Source organism: Lycorma delicatula, chromosome 12 (assembly GCF_047948215.1).
Source record: "Lycorma delicatula isolate Av1 chromosome 12, ASM4794821v1, whole genome shotgun sequence".
NCBI lineage: Eukaryota > Metazoa > Arthropoda > Insecta > Hemiptera > Fulgoridae > Lycorma > Lycorma delicatula.
This window is the reverse complement of record NC_134466.1, coordinates 54,642,610-54,667,994: the sequence shown is the minus strand read 5'-3', so window position 1 is coordinate 54,667,994 and position 25,385 is coordinate 54,642,610. Positions and strand designations below refer to the sequence as shown.

Sequence of the window (25,385 nt, the reverse complement as noted above, 5' to 3'; positions counted from 1 at the left end):
TGTGTTAAGTAATAATCTAGGTAGCCGTGGCATCTGCCGCTCCATCGCTTGACATCACCAAGCATCCGATGTGTCCACTGTCCCTTCTCACACTAGTCCCATCTCCGCTGCCATATGTTGTTTATCTCGACCATTATGTTATTATTTTGCCGCCTTCTCTCCTGGTGGGAGAGCCCTAATCTCCCATATCTTTCTCCATTGCTCAACCACCAGATCGATAGGAAGAAGTCCTGCTCGAACCTCTGCAGCCGCTCCTGAGACAGTCCAGTATCCGGATATGTTCTGTAGACAGCACCATCTGTGATATGTCGCCAGTATTCCCCTGTATTTGGCATATACCATGGCTCCTGCCCACACCTCTATACCGTACAGTAGTGTGGAGTGGGCTACGCTTACCAGGATTTGTCTTCGGTGTTGCTTTGGTCCGTTGCAGTTAGGCAGCTGGGCGGCAACTAACCCCATGACCCTGTCCGTCTTCTTGCTTGCCTCTACCAAATGTGTCCCAAATTGCAGCGTGGTATCAATCCAGATGTCTAAATATTTTACATTTGCCAGACCTGGCTCATTGCAATTTTTTCTTATTTCTGAAATTAAAATCAATGATGAAAGGATGCCAATTTGGGACTATTGATGACATTAAAGCAAATTCATCATGGACCTGAAAGACCATTTCAGATCAAGCTATCCAGGATTGTTTCATGTAGTGGAAACATGACTGGGAAAAATTGTGTGATTGGGGGAGGGGAGTACTTTGAAGGAGACAAGAATCAATAATCTGTAAAATTAATAATAAAGATTAAAAAAATTAAGTTTGGTTATTTTCTAAACAGACCTCATACATCTGCATAAATATTTGTCTGACAAAAGTAGATTTTTTGGACTTGGAAGCAATGGAATAAAAGTTTTTTTGCTGATTATTTACAATTTATTTAAATCTTTTTTTTTAATGTCTCCACAAGACACAAAACAATAAGAGACCAATTTTTTACCGGTTTGTATACTTTCCCATTACAGCTGTAGAGCAGCATTTATTGATATAATCGGGAAATAAAAGTAAATATGAGATTACTAGTTTTAAGAATAATGGGTGTAGGGGTAAACAATGAGCAATGAAGAATCTTTAAGGAAGCCAAAATTGATAAAGGGCTGTAGAACCAGAATAAGTAAATAATTAATAATTTAGTTTACTTATCAGCAATAAATTCTCATAAACTTGATAATTTTTAAACATAATTTTTATAGACTTATAAATCCATATTAGCAACATGATTGCAGATACTCATTGTTGGATGCCAAAGTTTTATATTTTTTACTTATCCTTTTTTTCAGTATTTTGATAAATGATGCATAAATAGTGAGAGCTCAAAATACCACCCTGAACACTTTGAATTTTACTTAAAGTAGAAATTAATATAAAAAATTTAGATACTTGTTAAAGTCTTTAGATATACTTTTTTTAACAAATTCAACATTGAACATATGAACTTTCTTGTTCTTAAGAACCATCCTTCATGTTCTTACAGCTTCTTCCTTCCTAATGTCTAAGCATCCCAGTCTTCTTTCTCTACCTTTCACCTCTGTCATTCTTCACCTAAGATAATCTCTGCATAGAATATTTTTTCTTTGTCTTATTTACATTAGATTATGCATCTCTTTTATACTTCTCAAACTTTCTCATTTTTTTGTGCTTTTAACTTTCTCTATTCTTCTCCATAATATTTCAAAACAATGTATATCCTTGTTTCCAACTTCACCACTTACCTCTGTATGATATAGTTTACACTTTTTTCTGTGTGTTTTATTTGTTCATTTTATTTTTTATATTGCTGTTATTTTGTTTATATATCAGTTATATTTAGCGTTTGTTGTTATAGAATTAGTTTGTTTATTGCAAAAACATTGCTTCTGGGTCTTTTTTGTGGGTCCAAAAAAAAGAACAAGAAAACATTCGGCAAATCATTTCACCATTAAAAAGCTGTTTCCCCCAACAATTTTTGTTTAAATTCCATTTCAAGTACACTTTCTAAATATTTAACTGACTTTTAACAGCATATTTTCAGAACCTTTCTCCTTGCTGAATTATATCGGTTCAGTTTTTCTTATCCTACTTTTTTTCAGACTCTTTCCCACTTGTAAAAGAATTTAGATGTAGCTATGTGTGCTGATTTAAACCATTTAAATCTAAAGGATTAGTTAGTTATTTTTAGGATCTGTTTTATATCGATAATAGGAACTGAATTTATTAACTGTAGTTTTTTTTTTCAGATAATCATAAGTAGTAGGACGCATTCACAGTTATCACAGTTAGTTAATGAGGTAAAACGTAGCCCCTATTTTGATTCAGTGAAGTTAGTAACGCTTGCATCACGTAATAATTTTTGTATAAATCCATCTGTGAAGAAGCTAAATTCATTATCTCTAATTAATGAAAGGTATGTTTTTCCTTTTTACGTTTGTTATTTCTTAAAAATAACTAATTTCAATAGTAAAATTCTTAATTTTTTTTAATAGCACTTCACTTATTCCTTTTGGTTCTTGAAAAAAAAATTAGCCAAAAAGTTTTACTCCTTTTCTAGAAAATTACAACTTTATTTATTTAAATTTATGGTTGTATCTTTGTATATTATAAATTTATTATTACCACTTAGGGATTATTTTCCTAAAAATTAGTTTTATCTGAATGCTTCCCCTTGAGAATGGGAGCCCCCAAAATGAAAAACAATTTTTTTGCAATATCAAATTTTTATTCCTTAAAACGTATTTTGTTACAAATAGTCAACAATAGTCACTAAAATCCTTGATGGAAACACCCAAATTTAAAAAAAAAATTTCAATTTTGATTTAATTTATTTAAAATTATTTTATTGATGTTTTTTAAATTTTAAAAAATCTAAAAATTTTGGGGGCTCATGCCCCCAAAATTTTTTTTTTATGTCAAAAATTTTTTTTTTTTTTGAAATTGTGATGCTAATATACTAATGTTAAAAATTTTGTTTATTACTTTATTTTGTTGAGCATCTTGGCTTTAAAAATTAGAAGATTTAAATATAATTAGAATGGATTTAAATATATATTCAGTTCAATGAATTGAATAAAAATAATTAAAAAATGAATTGCATAACGTGACCAGTGTAACCAGGAAAGTTATGAAATTCATTGCCAGATTTTTTTTTATGATAGTTTTATAAACATAAGTTGTATTTTATAATGTTACTTTAATATTATTATTATTTCTCATAATTTTTTGAGGTGCACTGATCTTCAGAGAAATAAGAAAGAAAAAGTTACACTACAAAGTGATAATGGAAGTAAAATTAAGAAATCACGTTGTGGTAATGCTGGTTGTTCATATTTATCATCAACCTTGCATTTAACTGAAGAAACATTAGTATCAGTAATGGATGTTGAAGATGTAGTTGCTAGAGGAAAACAACTTAATGCTTGTCCTTATTATGGTACAAGATCTGCCGTTGAAGATGCACAGGTAATTTATTGCTACTCACTGATGTAAATTATTAATCCTGAGTCAAGCACAATACTAGTTGCATATCGGGCACTGATGTTCTGTGAGATACGTATAGTTTTTCCTTTTCCAGTTTTTGTTTTGTGGACTTTATTTTATTGTTTAGTTTTCTTTATATTTTATTTTTTTAACATTGTTATACAGGTGCGACAGAATTGATTAGACAATTTAAAATTGGCTTCTTAAACATACGCCAGTAGATAGCGCAGTGTTTAAATGGTTGGCTTGTACAGCAATCCAACGCCTTTAGTTGCCATGGAGCATTGGTGTAGTGAACATCATGCATTTTCTGTTGGGCATTTTTAAAAAAAAAATGGTGATTCAGCTACTGCAATGCAACATGTGTTTAGGCGTCGTTTTAGTATAGGAAGAAATGGAAGAATCCCAACACACCAAATGATTTTAAACTGGATAGGAAACTTTTGATTGAGTGCTTCTGCATTACCTAAGAAGAATTCTGGTCGTCCACGAACAGTTCGCACCCCAGAAAATGTGGAGAGAGTGAGAGCGACCCTACAGTAGAGTCCACGATGTTCTGCTAGATGACATGCTGTAACACTACACATATCAGATAGGAGTGTTAGGCGAATGTTACACATGGATTTGCATTTTCATCCACTTAAAATGTAAGTGGCTCAAGAATTACTGCTTCGAGATTTAAATCGGTGAATGGAATTTTGCACAAAGCTCTTAGAAATGATTGAAGCACAACCACAGTTATTATTCAATTTAATTATATCAGATGAGGCCCATTTCCATCTTAATAGATACATCAATAAACGAAATTTCACATATTGGGCACAGGAAAACCCACGTTTACTGCATCAATCTCCTTTGCACACTGAGAAGGTGACAGTTTGATGTGGAGTGAGTTCATTTGACACTTTCAAACTGTATTTTTTTCAAAACGAAGGAGCAACAGCAATGGTAATATTTGAGCTTTATATGACCACGCGAGACGATTTTCTCTTATCAATGCTGATTTACTCTTGCTATGGTTTCAACAAGATGGTGCAACATCTCACACAGCACAGATCTCAATGCATACTGTTTGATGATTGTTTCCAGAGAAAGTTATTTCTCATAATGGTGACATAACTTACCTTCACGATCCTCTGATTTATCGACATGGGGTTCTTATGGGAGTATTTAAAACATACGAGAATTGAGCCCACAGCATAGACGATTTAAAAGAATCATTACGACTGCAATTCAACAGATTCCACTATAAATGCTGAGGAAGACAATAGACTCTCTCAAGTCACATACAGAGACTTGTTTGCTGAACAATGGTGCCCATCTCAGTGATGATATTTTTAAAACATGAGGCTTACATAAAATGCTTTTCTATGAACTTTCTAATTATGTAATATTATTATCTGAATCAAACAAAAAATTATGTAATTTATAATAGTTAATCAATTTTGCCGCACCCAGTATATTAAAAAAGTCGCTTATAAAAACTTTTAGTTATACCCTATTATAGGCAATATAAAAATTAATTCTTGTGGAATGGCAGTGTTTTACTATGTTACACGTTGATATTAATCAACAATACTAATCAAAAAATTAATTAACTACAAAAGTGAAAAATCAAACATAGACAGATAGATCATAAATAATTTTACAAACCATTATTAGCTTTTATTATATTCAATGTAAAAATATTTATTGCTGTTTCTTGGAAGAATATTTTGTCATTGTCTTACTGCTGCTAGTAAAGCATGATATAAATTGTTTATGTTTGCTTTTTAACATTGTGTTGACTTTTCTGTGTGTTCCATTGCAAGAGAGACAAAACCATTCCAAACTTTAAGGGCGTTCTATTTGTGATTGCACTACTATACAAATTATAAGAAATAAGTTGAAAGAAAATACTAAAAGGCAATATTAGCTTTTAATTTATAAATTTGCCATCAGTTGTTTGTGTAGAATTCTATACAACAAGGGCCCAGCAATTCTATTCTAACAAGGACCTTGTGAATTCTATTTCACAAGGGCCCAACAATGATGGTTTCTTACAATATTATTCTAGCAGGGATCTTATCCACCATGTCAACATTAGATTTCATACTACTTTAATGTATATATGTGTCCAAGTATGCTTCAAACTCTAAATGAATATCTAGAAATATTACCTTTATCCTATTCACTGTATAATAAATTGCAATATTTTTTTAATGTCTTCCTTCTTGCAAGATGACATCTTTCAGAATCACTTTTAACAAAAAGATATACACAAAAACTCTTTCAGAAACACTGAGCAAGAAGAATTACTTCATTATCAGTAACAAGGTTTATAGTTTGGATCAGAAAGCTGTTTAGAAGGAAAATCATCAAGTTCTCCATATCACAGAAAATAGAAAACCGATATTACTACAAAGTGATCGACTTATATTATGAATCGACAGAAAAGTAATTTTATAAGATAGTATTAAAAGAATGGTGTGTGCTTTATAGCAGCAGTTTTTTCTTCCAATGATAATATTTATTTTACAAGCCCAATTTTTTTTTATTTTCCATTCTCAAAAGAGAGCTTTTTTGCTTACATCTATTATAATGATAGATTTGAACTGCTGGATGATAAATGTAAAAACATCTCCCGTCAGATAAATAAGAACATACTTAAACATCACACATATGATTCCTTTGCAGACATACTAAGTATTAATAATTAACAGAATCAAAAAAAGAAAAAAATAGAAGCTGAGTTCATCAAGATCACTATACAAAAAATAATTCCGAAGTAATTCAAAAATGTTCCCCATCCTTAACACTTAACATTGATCCAATTAACATATAGCTAAAATTTACAAAAAACAACCAGGGGAGAAGATTAAGAAAAAGGGGGTGAGATGGATAGTAATGAAAAAATATATCTACAGATGGACTTGGAATGTGTCTTATAACCCTAATCAAATATCCTCTCAAGATGATGAGCATCTAACCTACACACAATCTCTCGGAGATCTTTATTTATTTATACAGGATAAGAACCATATATCTGATCAATAATTTTCCTTCAGATACTTAAATTAACCTGAAATGAGGCTTTAGGCTTTCCTAAAAATCTTGTCCGTACCCAGAATTGTTGGATTGTTGAAGTATCCATCTGAATTGTATAAACTGTTCAGCTAGATCCCTATTGGCATATTAAGTAAAGATTTTTGTTACAATTATTCTTCATTAGTTGTATGTAAAATACCTCATAAGTTTTTCACTTAGGCTCTTGAAAAATCAAAGAATAAGGTTTCACTGTAGTTTCTTTGAAATCTTTATGATGGCATAAAGGCCATCATGATGGTTTGAATACAAATTGGCACGAGTCGGGACTATTAATCTTACCTCTAATCAACATCATACCATGTGACTGTATTTTCTGGCTAGTAAGATTGCCTTCTGTGATGCTGACATACTTTTGTATTTTGTTTTGTACTTCTTTATATTTAATTATAGATCGCAACACGTTACATAATATTCAAGGAAATATTTTAACTTAAAAATATTGTTAAATTCAATAATTATGTAGTAAAATACTTTTCTTTTCTCTTATTTATAAATTGTAAACTGAGGAGGTTCATTTTGGCAGTGTATTTTTTCTATTTAAATATTTGCTTTGCTTCTCTGTTTATTAAGAAACATTTTTTACTTTTTAATTGTGATCTTATTATGGTTTCATTAAATGAATCTGATATGTAAGAACCAAAATCAAACTTTTTGGAATTAACACATAATGACAAAGATGCTTACTGGCTATTTAACCATCTTTGTTTCTCTGTCAGAATTATATATCTGTGGTATCCATCCTAATTACTTACTTAACCAAAATTTAAATATTAACTTTAAGCAGTTGACAGATTGACTCAAAAATGGTAGAACTGCGTTTATAATCCAACAGTAAAAATGATTAGTAGGAGAAATGGGATGTAAATTTGTAATTATACTAACTACTAGATAAATAAAAACTTTTTTATTTTGTACGTATAAATAATTGATTTGTGTGTAATCGAACTAGAGTTAAGTACATATGAATTTTTTATGTGAGCTCAAACAACATTTTTGCAAAATTTGAATGTTTCATTCATTACCTTTTCTTCTAGATAAAAGTAAAGTAAGAACTTTTTTTTTTTTAATAAAAAAATTTTAGATTTTAAACAATTTGGTTAGTCATATGACTAAAAATTATTATTTTTGTAAACATCACAAAACATTTTAAAAAATTGTTTCTAAGTTGCAGCATCACTATTAATGCATAAGTTGCCAATGGTGGGTTAAAGATAATTGCTGATAGTTCCAAAAACATAAAAATTAAAAACAGTAAATGACAACAGTATATTATTAGGTGTAGCTAAAATTTAATGCACAGTCATTCATAAATTGCAAATGAAACAAATATGGCATAAAAGTACATTTTATTTTTTGTGAAAACATCTATTTTTCCACATAGTCACTATTTATAGCTACACTTTTCTCTAAATACTGAACCAGTTTTCTCATTCTGTCAATGAAGAATGTTACTGGTCTTTCCTTAATTCACAATCTCACTCGATCATTCAATTCATCATCTATGTTGAAATGAATACCCTTAATATTCCAATTTTATTGCAGGAAGAAGAGAAAATCGCAGGGCACCAAATCTGGTGAAGGTGTGAAAGGTTAAAATTTCAACTTTACAAAAGCCTCAGTGGGGTAGATGCAATGTGTGTGGCCAAACATTATTGTATTGCAAAATGATCAGTTCCATGGACTGTCAAACGCTACATACATGTCTCTTAACATGTTTTTATGTTTCTATGTATTGAGCAGAATTTACAGTTGACCCAGCTTCCAGGTAGTCAGTCATGTACATGTGTTTGGAGTGCCAGAAAATGTCAATTTTTTTTTATCAGGTTGTGTAGAATTTTTGATTTGGAATCATAGTTTTGTTTTTCTTCTTGGTTATAATTACGGACCCAATTTTCATCTTCCATCACAGTATTGAAAAGGAAGTCATCTTCCTTGTCACAATAACATTTCAGAAGTTGTTCACAATACTCCTTTTGTCATTTGTTTGTTCTTTTCTCTGAATTGAGTGGTACTCACCATGAACAGTTTTCATGACAGCTCAATTTTGCAATATGCCTATCTGTTGCATGGCAAAGCATTGTGTGATGTGACGGTCATTTTATATCAATTCTTTTTCCTCCTTTTGGTGCATCTCATAAGTAGCAGAAACTTCTCAACCATTGCAAGGGTCATCCTCAACAGTCACTTTACCAGCTTCTGATGCACAAAATTTTTGTTACTCATCTACTAAAACTCAGTCAACAATTTCATCACTATAAACTGCTAAATTTATTTCTATATTTTTGTTTTGTTTTAGGTTGTTGTGGTTCCATACAATATATTGTTACATAAAAGTACTAGAGAAGCTTGCGGATTAAGTGTTAAAAACAGTATTGTTATAATTGATGAAGCTCACAATTTGCTTGATACTATACAACATATACATAGTGCAGAAGTATCTTTTGACTTGGTAAATGATTTATATAGATTTAAAAAGTTACATATGTGATTACATATAATAATTTTAATTAAAATTAATTATCGTATCACAAAAAAATAGAAAATAAAATAATAATCATAAAAAAATGTTGCTGATTTCGCATCATATTTTTATACAGAGATGGTTAACGCTAAACTGAATACGAACTCAGTATGGTAGGTGCGCCTATTTAATGTATAAATGGGGTAAAACACTGACGCCCATTTGTGAGTGTGGTGAAAATCAAACTGTTAGACACATCACAGAAGTTTGCCATAGGACAGCTTATGAAGGGAATCCTGAAGATTTCCTGATGTCGACTCCAGAATCAGTAGCATATATTAGTTTGTTAAATCTTTGTAATTTTGACTGTAATTGGTGTTGTGTTTTGGTGCCATACGCTAAATAAATAAATTAGCAAATTTTTTTTTTAATGTGATCAATGTTCTACTTATTTTTGTTTAAATATTGAAATTACCATTGTATTATTGTATTACCATTGTATTATGTTGTAAAATCATAACTACAGTAGAATAGCAGAACTTTAAGACAAAAAGCATTTAAAATACAGTTAAAAGATGTATTAGATATTTTATGTATCATTGTTATGTGTTTCTATTTTGTGTTTATCATCATGTTTAAGTATGTAGAGATTCAGTTCTTTTAATTAAATACTAGCGTAGTAGATATTTTATTATAGTATTTTATTGCTGAGTGTTAATTCGTATGTTCATTAACACTGAATGATTCTGATTTTGAGTTATGGTGTATGTTTAATATTATACGGTCTATACAATTTTTTTTTTTATATATATATGAAGTCTGTTGAGGAAATAACCGAACAATCTTTAATTGCATGCCAATGGAGATATTTAGTGACATGCAGTCAACAGCATTGTGTTCCGCATAATCTTTTTTTGGATTATTGATATCTCATTTAGTTTTTGTATTATTGTTGTTTGAGTGCAACGTGTTTAAGTGTTATAAGCGATTTTTATAATGTGCAATTTTCAAGAGCAACAATACAACGTAAAATTTTGTATGAAACAAGGAAAAATTTTCACTGAAACATTTCCTTCTAGCTAAGGTATTGTACTTATATTCATTTTTTATTTCATTGCAGTATCTCTTTTCATTTCCATGCTGTGCATACATGTGCAAAATTTATTAACCAAGCTTAACCTACTGGTTCGATTTAATTGCAAATCATTTGCTTAACAGTTGATTATCGAAGTAGAAGGTTCTGAGGTTCAAATTTTAGTTAAGGTAAATTAGTTTTATATTGATTTCAATACTGCACAGTGGATACGGTGTACTTTGATGATCTGAATCTGTACAAGACCACACCTCATTTACATGTCATACATATCATTCTCATCTCATTTGGTTACATATATTTCACAAGTTGAACATTCACTTTAGGAATAAAAAATTTATAAAAAAAATAGTGAACAAAGCAGGAGGAAATGACTCCTAACTGAAAAAAGTTAAATAGCACGTTGGACTTTGCAGTTATTTGATTCATCATTATTTTTTATTGGTGTAAGATAGTAACTTATTTATTTATTTAAATAAGTTACATTCAGTCTTTGGTACTAATCAGAAGTCAGATAACTTGTCAGATATCCTTAAAATATATATTTTTTTTTAAATTATCTAATTATTATAAAATAATTTTTTGACAACTTTTATTTTGTAACAAAGAAAAGTTATTCTAGTTCAAATAACTTTTCTTTCTTGTTTTTATTTTATCCCCAAGATTGAAATATTATAATATTCCTTCATTAAACTAGACCTTTATGGTCATCTTAGAATACTAGATATAATGTAAAAAAAAATGTATAGACAGTATAATATTAAACATACGAGTATACCATAACTCAAAATCAGAATCATTGTGTTAACAAACCTACACATTAACACCAAGCAATAGAAACACTATATTTTTAAAAACGAAATAACATAAGAAACCTTTCAGAAAGTTTAGACATACTAAACGTTATTATAAAACAAAATTATTTTACATTACACATATTACACACAATCTACATTATACACCAGGCCTTATGGATTCCCCTATTTCTTGCATCCTAGTTGAAATTTTTCAGTAACAGAACTAAACATCCTCACACAACAAACATATACAACGTGACTGAGAAGTTGATATCACAATCTTGATGAAGTTGATACCAAGGTAACACAAGACAGGACAATGAGAAAATTATTAACATTCACTGACTGTATGTACTGCAAATTAAACTTCACAGCCAAAGTACAAACATCAGGAAAAAGAAGGGCCAGGTTGGAAATCGTTGAGCAACAATCTTTTCTGATATCAGCATCGAAGTGTTTCAGTAAATCCTCTGTGATTATCAAGGGCCTCCTCGAACGTTCTTTATCGTACACATTAATTCTGTTATTTCTAAACCTTTCACACCATTTTCGGACATTTCTTTCATTCATTACATTATCACTGTACACAGCAACCAACTGCCTATGAATTTCAGCCGGCTTAATGTTTTGATGATTTAAAAACGTTTGACTCCAGATATTTCACAGTCGGTGGCAACATCGATTTTCCTACATAATAACTCAAACGTAATCAAAGGTACGACAACAGACAACAATGCATTGTGTTCATTAGCACAAGTTCACCAACCTTAAGGAGAGAAATTTCCCAGCAATCTTTACTTTAGAGATGTCCCTTGTACATTAGCAAAAGTTTACATATTTACCACATTTTTACGAAAGGTGTTCAAATTGAGCGCCTTACACAGCAATGCACTTTTGTGCTTGAGTGATCATATTGAGAGTCACGTGACACAAATCATTGTCATTGCTATCAGTTTCTTGTTTAATGTTCACTTTTAGTTCATTATTAATTTGAGAATTTGATATATAAACTATATATCTGCTGACAGATTATTCTTCTGCAAAACCGGCTAGTGAATCATCTGTTGTATGACATACTCCATCTTTGCATCTTGAAAGAATCCGTACTCTTCTTCACCATCTGTTTAACAAGTATAGAATTCTTTGAAAGTTGCATGGTACACTTCAATATGATGGTTTTATTTGCAGAAAACTGTGAAAAGTTATTTATCAGAAACATTTTATAATGCTGACCGTGTAATATTAGACATTTCCATGACAATTCAATCCCTGATAGTCATCATTAAATTGAGAGGATGGGGGTTGGAAAATGCTTGACCAACCCTCTTACAGTTGTTTTGTTACTTTAAATTAAAATAAATATATAAATTATACATTAAAATAATTTCTGATTTGTTAGGTGAAAAGTTTTTGCTAAAATAAAATAAAATTATGTTGTAAATAATGGATTTAAAAGATTAGAGATTTAAATTAAGCTAATTAAACATTTCTAGGGCTATTTGTAGCCAAAGTAAGTAGGTTAAGTCTTTGAAAATTGCTTACTTTCATAATAGTATGTTACCAGCATACCCTTATTCTTGATACCAGTTTTTATGCATTATTTTGTAGGATTGATACCTTTTAAACACCTCAGGGTTCATGATTTAAAATTCTGCTAGTGAATGAATAATGTGTGCAACAATTTATATTATTAGCAAAATTAAGTCAATTTAGTAATTTCCTACTTGTATGGGGATTGAGTATAGAAAAATGTTATAGTGAATGCTTAGACCCACTTGGAACTTCCTTAAAAGATTTTTAATTTTTTAGGAACTCAGTTTCTTGGAGATACTGTGATTAATGTTTGAATTAGTTAGTGAATGGTATTATTTATAGCTTAAATTTGTATGTTTATTTTTTTTATAGTTGAATAATGCACACCGGCAATTAACTGCTTACCGAGATCAATATAAAACAAAGTTTTCAGCATACAATTTGTTAAATTTAAACCAGCTTATTTATATTACATCAAATTTACTGAAACTAATAAGTAAGTTTTTTATTAAATCTGTTTTACTTAGATTTTAGTAAAGTAGACTCGTAGCTAATAATTAGTTTTTATTTTAGAGGGTTTAATTCTTTTGTTTAAGAATTGATTGTATGAGATGATACCCAAAAATTCCCCAAATTTATTTTTTTTATACAGTGTACCAAAAAAATATTGACAATTGTTTTTAGTAATCATTTGCTCAATTGATGAATTGATACCAGTGGGATTTTAATTCTTGGAAACACTTTTGGAAGTGATTTCCCCCTCAGCCTCTAAACTGGCACATAATAAGTGCTGATTGAGTTGTTGAGATGCAACAACCATTTTTGGTTACCATTCATCGTAGACCTTTTCTGTTGAATTTATTCTCACAGCTCCCTTAAAATATAATAGTAGTATTGCCCATTTACTCTGGTCTCGTGAAACAAATCCTTTGTGGATATTGCCTTCATATCAGAATAACAAATTAACATTGATTTGTTGCTTGAAACTTGGTACAGTTTTTTTTGGTTTCTATGAGTTTTGTAATTTCCATTACTGTTAAACTGGAAGAATTATTTTGAAAGTACTAGAAGATTGTCATTGGTTTTCTGGATATGGAACCCTTATTACCAGATTATCTCTGGTAATCTGTGAGGTGATGTTTGGGTCTCGTTGACTTTCTTAAATCCTTGCAAGCATGAATAAGTTGTTCTTCGATTATTAGCAGATGGCCATAAAATTTTGCAGCAACTTGATGCAATACAGTTTCTTCTAAAAGAATTTTCTGTCAATTCTCACATGAAAAACCTAAACCAAAGCTTCACAAAATTATCAATTGTTTGCTTAAATCTCCATGAACTTTTTCACAAACATTGGCAATGTTTGAATCGCTGATATCAGCTGCTGTATGGCCAGATGTACGAGGGTAAGTCAATTATTATCCGCAATACAAATAGGAAACTTACATATACATCATTTTTAAACATACTCCCCTTGCATTTCAATGCACTTGGTCCATCGTTGCACAAGCTTCCCGATGCCCTCATAAAAGAAGGTTTTCGGTTGAGCTATGAGCCAGGAATGTACCGCTTCTTTCACTGTTTCGTCCGAGGTAAATCGACAGCCCCTTAATGCCTCTTTGAGTGGACCAAACAAGTGGTAGTCAAAAGGGGAAAAATCAGGACTATACGGACGATGAGTCAGTAATTCAAAGTTGAGTTTCTAGAGCGTTTTAGCAGTATATGAACGGGCATTGTCGTGAAACAACACAACACCTTCCGACAGCAGTCCTCGGTGTCATTTGCTTTAAATTACAGGCTTCAGCTTGGCAGTAAGCATCTCACTGTAACGCGCACTGTTTATTGTCATGCCCCTTTCTTCATAGTGTTCCAGTACTGCGCCTTGTGAGTCCCAAAAAACTGTAAGTGTCAGTTTTCCTGCAGACAATTGGGTCTTGAACATTTGTATGCAGGGCGAATTTGGAAGTTTCCGTTCCATACTCTTCGGCTCATAATGATGGATCCATGTTTTGTCACCGTTGATGATTCTGTCTAAGAAGATGTCCCGTTCGTTATCACAGCAATCCAAATGTTTTTGGCAGATGTTCAAGCGCATTTGTTTATGCAACTGTGTGAGTTGTTTTGGGACCCATCTTGCACAGACTTTATGAAACCCAAGTCTGTTGTACATGGTTTCATAGGCAGAACCGTGACTAATTTGCAGACGATGTGCCACTTCATCAATAGTTACTCATCTGTCTAAGAAAACCATGTCACGTGCACGCTCAATTTTTCCTCATTTGTGGCGGTAAAGGGTCATCCGGCTCCATCATGCGTAACACTTGTGCGACCATTTTTGAATTTTTCAATCCATTCATAGACACTCCGTTGCAGCCACACACTGTCTCTATACAATACCGAAAGTCATCGATGAATTTCGACCCCTGATATACCTTCCGACCACAAAAAACAGATCACTGAATGTTGCTTTTCTTTGGTGCAAACAGAAAGCGGAGCAGCCATGGTTAACGGCAGGGCAGTGATAATGGAACTAACCTAGCAGCATCAAACCTGCACAGATAAAACAACAATTAAACCACACATGCGTCATCTACGCAACACGACAGTTCTACCAACATAAACAAAAATATAACAAAAATATATAACTAAATTGCGGATAATAATTGACTTACTCTCGTATCAATGGATATTCTACCTTTTTAAAAGCACTCAAATCATTATTTAGGTATGACACAAAAGCTGATTTTTTTTTTAACATTCGGTGTGTTTTGAGTTTAAATTGGATTTTAATGTAAATTTTTTCCCTTCATCATTTATATGATTGATAATTTTTAAATAGCCCTAGTAAATATATGCTTTAATAAAAATTCCTTCATATAGATTTTAAAAAGCCACCGAAGAATGGGTATAGGGTTCCTAATACCCATTCCATATGGCAAACTCCTTGCCATATCCCCGTATTCTATGTGGAATATGGAAGTATTCAATTGACCTGTAAACCATTCAGCTAGAATACAATTATTTGCAGCCCCTTACAACAAAGAATTACGGAATAACTTACCAAATATAGGTATACCTCATAGTATCAATGGCCAGAAACAGTTTAGATGTAAATTTCAGTTTGTAAATTGTCTATATTTTAATTTCATGTTTAATCTTTACAGTAAGTTCTGTATTTACTTATTGTATTCTATTTGTAGTCCTTAGAATCCCTGATACTTTTGTGATTAATTTATTTACTTGAAAATTTAATTTCATACTATTTCCAGTTCCCATTTTAGCTACTGCTAGATGGATACACATAACTTCTCCTATTCTCCCAACATTTCTCCTGTGTTTGTTACAAGGTATATCCTCTTCTTTCCATTTATTTCTTAACTCCCTTTTTTCATCTTACCCTTGGACATCGTCTGGGTCTTCCAACTATCTCTAGTATGTTTATCACTGTCTTGTAACTTTTCCTTGCCCTGTTTTTAATATCTCATTACTCTAGTCTCGTTCCCATTCATTTTTGCCATTTGTACTCTCATGTTAAGATTCAGCCATATCCTAGATTATCAGATAATCTGTTAAGATCATCCATGTTTTTTGAGTGAATCTCCTCATCTCACTTTTCCTTTATAACTTAGAAATTTAATTTTTCTAAAGCCTGCTCCAGTCCCGTCTGTCATTTGTTATATCTCAGGTCCATACAGTTATAAGTACCAAATAAATAATTGTTTTTTCAATTAATATGAGTACATCTTTTGGATAATAATCTTGGTCTTTTCATAACCTGGTAACTTCTTGTTTCATAACAGATACTTAATATTTAATACTTTTTGATGTAAATTCCCTCCTTTTATGCTGTAATTTTGTATTTTCATTTACATCTTACCTTTTGTGGAAGTTTTCACTTCCTAGTTATTTAAAAGATAACTGCTTCTAGGTTTCACCATCCAGCACGATCTCTTTACTTCATTATTAGTTCTAAAAATAAACCTATTTCTTTGTTGTTTTATTTATTTAGTTTAGCTCTGTACTTCATAATGTTATTTTAAGCATAAAACTGGCTTTGCTGATCTTGCTCTTTAGTCTCAAATTTTCTTCCTGCATGTTTATTTCCTGTAACATAACATTGTACATCACCATATAATTAGTTTACTAAACTAAACAAAAATGATAAAATTTATGAAGCCAATTTTTAAATCTTACATTATTTTCTTCTTTTTCATAATTCCTTATTTGCCTTTCAGGATAAGAGTATTCAAGCAAACTTTCCTCTGTCCATAATAATACCCATAAATTTTTCATATCTATTTAACTGTCATCCCCCTTCGAGCAGTCCATCAAAATCCATTTTTGGACCCTGGTTAGGTCTCAGGATTTTCCTCAAGTATTTGTTATGGCATCCTCAGATTATTCGTTCTTATCATTTGACTGTACCATCAATGTTGTCTTTCTTCCTCTTCAAGCCCACTAATTCTTCTTTATTATTTTACTACCATAACATCGATGATTTCTTCCTAATGATTCTCCTAAAGTATTAAATTTCTGCAACAATTTAATTTTTTATTCAAAGTCGGTTGAGGATATCTTCTCTTTTTTTAATTAAGAATAATTATGCTATCCCTTTCTACCCTGACTTTTTTGTCACATGAAGTTATCATATAATTAATAAATGATAATTATTTACCAATTTACTTCCAGACCCAATACTTTTTTATTTAACAGAAAATATTTTACCCATGTAGTACTTTTTTTTTAGAAATGTGATTATTGATTATATTTCATTGTTGTGTTGTTTTAGGTACAAAAACATTAGCTGAAACTTCTACAAAAATAATGTTAATCAATGACTTTTTATTGGCAGCTAAGATTGATAATTATAACTTTTATAAACTATTAATATTTTGTAAAAATAGCAGATTATCACAGAAGGTAAAAAAATATTTTTTTTTAATTTTTTTACTATCCAGGTTGTACAAAGGTGTGATTAAAAAGCATCACCTGATCTTGGCTAATAAAAACAAAAATATTTAACCTATTTAGTTCACTGACATGTCCACTTCTAATGTAATAGACTTATCCCAGCAATGTTTCTATCATTGGAAGTATTTTCAATCATTTTTAGCAGCTATCATAAGTTCTCTTGTCGCATTTTTTTTATCTCTTTTCATCTTCAAATTTCTTTCCTTAATTTGAATATGAAGCTTATGAAAGAGCCAAAAATCACTGGGAGCATGTCTGGTGAGTAAGAAGCCTGCTGAAGTTTTGCCAAGAACACAGGAGTACTCTCATGTTTTGCCAAGAATCTCTGCAGAAGTGTTATGCATTGACTAGAGAATTGCCTATGAATTTGACAGTATAAATGTCTTGCTGATACTCGTTTTTTATTAAGGCATGGTTCATCACAAATATGCTCCTAAAGGACAAACTGTCAATAAAAAAATCATAAAATAAAATCAATAAAAATTGATTTTTTAATCAAGAAGTTACATTATTGGATTTATATATTTCTCGCTTTACGTATATATTTATATGTTGTTTGTAGAGGAATAAATAATATATTTAATTTTGAATTGGATTGATGAAGAGAGCTCATAAATTCAACAGATATTAATATTCAAATGTTTTAGTTATAAAAGAATACAGGCAATGAGTTGCCTAACTTAACTGCCTTCATCATGAAACCTAAGCATTCTGGTTACCAAATTAAATTAAATTTTTCATAAGTTTTTTTTTAAAAGTAATAACTAGAATATTTACTTTATCCACCATTATATAAAAATCTTTATTTCATTTAAAAAAAAAAAAAAAAAACAATTTAAAGCTTAAAAGTTCATTAGAACTAAACAAAAAGTTAACATGAATGGAAATAGATCCAATAGAATGGAAATAGAAGTAATATCATTATTAAAACTTAATGTAAATTACTTTGAATTTAATGGTATTATTTACAAGCAGAAGGCTTAACTACAGATTAACTTTTACATTTCATAATATGTCAATACACTGAGGATGTAACTCAGTTATGAGTATTATAAATACACATGAAATAAAACTATGAATTATATATGAAAATCAGATTTTGGTATTATGCAGTACAATTTAGAGCACAGTATAACACTTAAAAAAACCTGCAGCAGTTGTAACTTTTTCTGTCAAGGTCTTTGTCCTTGCCTGATTACTATTTAGATGGAAAATTTAATGGTGCATTAAAGTAAATAAAAAATGTAGTATAAAAAATGATTCACTCTGAATGAAATTGAATAAAACAAAGAAATTATCTAATTAGTTCAAGATGCGACTTTTGAGTCCAAAAACAGCAAAAAGAGAAAAAGTGTTTTTGCCCCATCCATTTATGGGGTTTTGATTAGGGCCAGACGCCATTAGAAAGTATCTTAGCTACCTAAGAGGCATAAAATATGTGAAAAGATGTACCTAGCGTTTCTATAAAATTTTAAGTTAATAGAATCCATAAGATCTCCTTGTATCCCCTTTATCAGTTGTGAATAAAATAAAATGGCATCTATGCCCCATATATAGAAGTCACCGTACTATTTCATCCGGTCCAGAGGTATCAAGCAAAAAGAGGCCTGTATAAACCCTTCCAAAATTTTTTGGTGCTAAAATTGTGTTTTTTTTGTATAGATGAAAGGGTTATGAATGTCAAATTTGACACAATTAGTTAACTTTCCCTTACGTAGTATTATGTAAGAAAAATATGAATAATAAATAAAAGACACGTTAAAAAATGCAAATAAATTTGATTATGTGGAAAAACCAACCTATTGTATAAAAAGCAGAGACGTTCTCACATTTCTATGAAGGTTGGCTTTTCTGTTACAACTTAATGTTCCGTAACACTTAAAACAGTAGAGGAAGTAACATGCTTTCAGTTTTTAGTAAATCATTGGTTTGATCTTTTTAAGTTGACGGTATGGGGGCCCATCAAGGTGTGAGAGGATGGGTCGCATGGAGTAAACACCAGATATATGAAACACACACCTGGTGCTTCGTAGGTTAGGGACGGAAAGGTCAGCTCTCAAGCTGAGAATGGGCTGACGCTCCAGAAGAGGAAGTCAGCATGTCCTGATGACGTTAGGGAGACCCCGGTGGAATGCCTACAGGGGGCTATACGGGGAAGGCAGGCTGCCACAACATGCTAAAGTGACCGAGATGCTTAATTGCTGGACTAGTTGCCTTAGAGTTGTTGAAATCAGAAACAAAAAAGAAAAGTTGTGTTCCTCACTGATTAATTAATCACCTTTACTGGTCAACTCCTTTCTTTCTGCTTAATGCCTTCTTTGTAGATTGGAATCATGAGAATATTGTTAGCCATTGTTCTTATTTCATACCATGAATAGTGATCGGTGTTGTAGAGATTTTCATAATGAAAGCTTTTAAGTCTGTTTAAGTTATAACATGTGCATGCAATTCTCCTTTTAGGAGTTAATTGAATATTTTTAGCCCATTATTGCTTAATGCCTACAACATAATTGCTAAAAAAATAACTTTTAACTAGAGGTTGAAAGTCGCAAACTAAACAAAAAAGATTATTTAATAATGAGCGATTAACATCAATTTTCTAACCTCAACAGTTACATCAAATTGACTCATTTCACTTCAAATAATAAAGTAAAGCAAATAATAATATCATTGATTCTTTAATTTTTCATTGACTGCAATAAAAGACTTTTCACACATTGTGAAAAAATGCTTCAAGTTAAACAGTGACTATGTTGAAAATTGATTAAATAAAGCATCCCATATCTCAGATACTCTCATAATTGAAAGACTGAGATCATATTAATAAAACTAAAAATAATAAATTTTAAATTGTTAATATTTTTTTTTCTGTAATATTGGAAATTTGTTCAATGTAATACTTTATTTATTATTAACAAACAAGTAACTCTGTTGATATATTACATTTTTTTTTATTTTATAATATTACAACTTCTACAAAGATCTTAGTAAATATTATACACAGTTTAATATATTCTACAATTGTGTGTGTATATATACACATATGAAAAAGGAGTTGATTTTTTTGAAATGCAGAATTAAGGACCCCAAAGGTATACAAAAAATCTAATTTAGCAAAAGTTTCTATTTATTGCAAGGATGGTTTTTATGTTTCTCTTTTATACTCTCGGTTGTCTGGTCACTCCCTTATCCAGAATTCAATTATATCTAGGAGACGGTATGACCAATTTTAAAAATTCAAATGGCTTATTTTTTACCGTGTTGAGTGCTAACATTTGCATAAAAAATATGTACGCTGGATCATTCAGTTTTCCCTTATTTTTCTGAAATTCAGTTATATCTCCAGAAAGGTACAACTGATTTTAAAAATTCAAACAGTATATTTGTTAGCAGTACAAGGGCTATCATTTTCATACAAAAAATCTCATTTTCATACTCTCGTTTACCTGGTTGTCCTGTTTTGTATATCCATATGTCTATCTGTAAAAAATATATGCGTATCTATAAAAAAGGAGTTGATTTCTTTGAAATGCAAGATTAAGGACCCCATAGGTTTAAAAAAAATCTTAATTTGGGAAAAGGTTTCTATTTATAGAAAGGGTGGTTTTAGTTTTTCTTTTTTCAATGCTACTGCTTGTGCAGCAGTAAACCACACATTTCTATTGTACAAAATCAGGCCTACTTAACCTTTTTTTCTGAAATAGCCAAAAGATTCATCTTTGTAATTATTTATTGATAAGTTATTGATCGTTATTTAAAGCTATCATTTCTAAAGCTATTTTTTTTTTTTAAGCTATTATTTCTAATAAGCTCAATCTTCCAGCTGGCCTCCATGGCGCAGGTGGTAGCATCTCAGCCTTTCATCTAGAGGTCCCGGGTTTGAATCCCGGTCAAGCATGGCATTTTTACACACACTACAAATTGTTCATCTCATCCTCTGAAGCAGTACCTAACAGTGGTCCCAGAGGTTTAACTGGAAAAAAGCTCAATCATCCATTTAAATTTAAAAGAACTCAATTTCCTATTCGATTATCATGTGCGATGACAATAAACAGAGCCCAAGGACAAGCTGTGGAAGTTGTAGTTCTGGATTTAGAAGAACCGTGCTTTTCTTATGGACAAACTCTACGTTGTATGCTTTAGAGTAGGAAGCTATAAAGGATTGTATATTTTTACCAAAGAAGACAGAAAAACAACAAATATTGTATATCGCAAAGCTTTGCAGTAAAATTATGAAATAGAAATCCTTCTAATAACTAATCGCCTCGGTGTAATACTTCAGGTGTATTTATTCTATAAATTAGCTTTGCTGGTTCATATTCTGATAAATAAAATTCACTGTTCAGTTGATGGTTAAGTAGTCATTTTAATAAGTTATAATGATCATTACTTGTTAACATTTAAATATAATTTTTACATTACATTGTTGAAAAAGATTTATGTTTACAGTAAGAGCTCTAAATTTAGACTGAACAATACATTTATAATAATGAATTACTAATATAAAATATCTGCTGTTAAAATAGGCTAGCTGAATATACAAATTTATTTGCATTTACAAAAGAGTAAGAAGAACGACAGTGTATATATTTATAAATTAATAAGAAAAAAAAGGTAGCAAGTCTTTACAGAAATAAGAAATCAAAATGAATTATTAAAGTACCAGAAAAACAAATAGTAAAGATCTTTTGATTTTAATAATTTTTCATAATGCACAGTTAATGTGAGGCACGCAAAAATAAATAAATCTTCAAAAAAAATGTCAAAAAACACATTTGGCTGTCCTTATGGGTTTTGTGAAAAACAGGTATAATTATTTTGTAAAATTTTAATGAATTTTATAACTGAAGTTAAAGTGATGTATTTTTACACGATTACGATAAATAAATTAGTTTTAAAAAACTGAATATCCTTTATGCCCCAAAGAACAGAATGAAATGATGCCAGGCTGTGAAGCCGGGGGCTGTAGCTAAAAAATCACTACAATATGTTCATCGCAACAAAGTGCTAATATTTATTTTCTTAAAATATTTCAGTAAAATACTTAATAATCTTACAAACATAAGGTATAAACGTGTCTCGACACGTTTATATTCTAGACCCTCGGGTCTAGAAGGCAGAACCCCATAGCTAGACAGTCAGGTGAGCGAAGTGAGCCCTGGCCGACTAGTAACTTTATAAAAGTGAACAATTTGTATGAATATGATCAATCATGAACACAACCAGTTTATTGAGCAAACATTTTTGTCATTTATATCATAATCTGATCAGAAAGTGCAGTATTTTTTGTTAGTAATTTATTTCATAATTAATAGTGTTGGTTGGATAGGTGGTTGGGAGTATTGTTACAGGATCATACAGTTAGCTTTTTAAGTGATAAATGACTATAAAGTATTAAAAATGGCATAATTGAATTCAAAAGAAATTTTTTTAAATGATAATATGTTAGGAAGTATCTCTTATACTGATCAGACAGGAGTTAATTTCACGATCCTATTTATATTAAATCTTGTTAATAAATAACAAAACAGATGCCTGTTTACAGATAAGAAAATATTACTATTTTTTTATATAGTAATAGGTATGGGGATCATCATCTTCCAGTTACATTTAAGAAATATCAAAAAACCACAAGAAATTAAACACTAATCTTTCAATTAAATATTACTAGTCTTAATTATTTTAAAAGAAAATTTTTTTTTACATAACACAAAATTATCCTGGATCTGGTACAAGTCCCAACAACATTATTTCAGTTGAGTTTTACTGAACTTATTATTTTAGAGTAATATGAGTAATATTATTTTAGAGTTTTTGAACTTATTTTAAAGTAAATTGTTTTTAGTTTTTTTTTGTTGCTTATTTTTTTATATTTTTTATTTTATTTGTTGTTTTAAACTACCTGTCTCAGCGTTTGTTTTGGCTATGACCCATTATGAGAAAGCATCTGAGGTACAACTAGCTCTAGTCAGAGTCACTTTCTATGAAAGTAATAATGACATGCACTATACATTGGACCCTGTGATATTGGTTATAGAGCTAAACATTTTCATTCTTAGTGGGCTTGGCATCTGTTTGGAGCAATATTTTTGGGATGCTTGCTTGTTACCTTTAGCCAGTTTTTGATTAGACTTGTATATCCTGTCAGGTCACATACAACTGTTTTGCTTGTGATATGTATTACATAACATCCTCTCTTTAAATATCTTTTATTTAAAAATTGCATTTTTTTTTCAAAAACTTTTCATTTTGTAAGATAGCCAAGCATGCATTACTTTGCAGCCCACCCTAATACAATTATAATAAGACTAGTTTATTAACTTATTCTTTGCTGTTATTAGTTGTATAGTTTATATTATTAGTAATAAAAATAATTTTTTACTGTCCATGTCTGTCCATTATTTTATTTTTTTCCTTACAGATGCAAGGTTATGTTGTTCGTACTAAATTCTCTAAAGATGAAAAATGCCAGGATATAAAAAATGAAACTGGTGTTAAAGCGTTTTTAAAACAAATTCAATCAAATAATAAGAAAGTGCATGGTGAGTTTTTTGTTTTATTTTTATCTTTTAATGTTTTGAATTTTATTATTTTTTAATCCGTTATATTTCTTTTATTTTATACTTTTGCCTTAAAAAAATTCTCATGTAGCCATTTCCATGACATTTTCCATATAACCCGCTTGTGAATAAGAGTATACATTTAGTTTATCAAGAGGTTTCCTCCTTATAATTTTTTTTTTCTATATCCTCATGTAGGTGTTTTTCATTAAAAGTTAGTTTTTACACACAAGGTAAAAATTCTCAGTTATTGCATTTATATGTAGAAAACTGAACTATCTGGTATGCCATGAGGCATCCAGTCATATTTATTAGCTGAAAAGGAACCATCAATCAAAATTGCAAAAAATATAAATCTTAAAATGTCTTCAAATCTTATTTTAATTAATGTCCCACTGAAATTACTTTCTAAAATTTATCCACAGTATGTAAATCACACAAACTAATCACAAAAATGGGGGCGAAAGGAGCCCTGTTTGAATTTTTAGAATATTTCTATGTAATTTGTATACGACAATTAGTTTAATTTTGCATTCCTAACTTGTAAATAGAAAAAGGTTTTATCAAAATGGATGTTTTAATTTTTTGTCTATTGATGGTTTTTTTCTTTTTTAGTGTAAAAACTTATTGACTGGTTAAAGTCAAGAATCTACTTTTTTCAAGACAAATTATGTTGGCAAATATTGGAATTAGAGAACATTACTAAAATTTCAATTATGTAAATTATTTTGTGTATGATACAAACGTTGATATCAAGGCAAAGATAACAGCTGGAAATCATTGTTATTATGGATTGAGTAAATTCCTGTCATCAAGGGCAGTTTCAAGGAAAGCTAAGATGCAAATTTATAACATAGTAATTAAACCAATGGTTTTATATGGTTTAGAGTCATAGCTTCTGACAAAGAAAGATGAAGATATGCTGCATAACTGAGAGAAAAAAATATTGCAGGAAATATATGGGTCAGTATGTAAAAATGGGGAGTGGAAAATACAAACCAATCAAGAATTGCAGGAAATTTTTGGCAGACAGGATATTGTTGGTGAGATTAAGGTGAGAAGGTTAAGTTGGTTGGGATACATGGAGCAGATGAGTAATGACAAGGATGTGAAGGGAGTTTATGGAGGAAACCCTGGAGGGCACACATTGAGGGATAGACCAAAGAGGCAATAGATTGAGGATGTGGAGGATGAATGTTAGAGAATGGTGACAAAGGGGAGGAGTAGAATGGCATCTTGATGGAAGCAAAGGATCTATCGAGATGTTAAAAACAACAGACACAGACCAAGACATCATCTTGACCCCCCGTTGGGAAGACACCCATCTTGTGACAATCCCAGTCGCACACCACTTCCTCCATTCCTTGCCCTGATGGGCTTTACC

At 30.7% G+C, this 25,385-nt stretch overlaps 1 protein-coding gene across 1 annotated transcript in view; it reads left to right on the top strand.

Moving 5' to 3' along the window:
- Positions 1–25,385, top strand: part of LOC142333096 (ATP-dependent DNA helicase DDX11) — an 82,196-nt gene that overhangs the window by 13,375 nt on the left and 43,436 nt on the right. The window contains exons 5-10 of the mRNA XM_075379952.1: positions 2,266–2,432; positions 3,250–3,484; positions 8,886–9,038; positions 12,846–12,969; positions 17,260–17,390; positions 23,863–23,983. Coding sequence (XP_075236067.1) covers positions 2,266–2,432; positions 3,250–3,484; positions 8,886–9,038; positions 12,846–12,969; positions 17,260–17,390; positions 23,863–23,983 — 931 coding nt within the window. The remainder of the gene's footprint in view (positions 1–2,265; positions 2,433–3,249; positions 3,485–8,885; positions 9,039–12,845; positions 12,970–17,259; positions 17,391–23,862; positions 23,984–25,385) is intronic.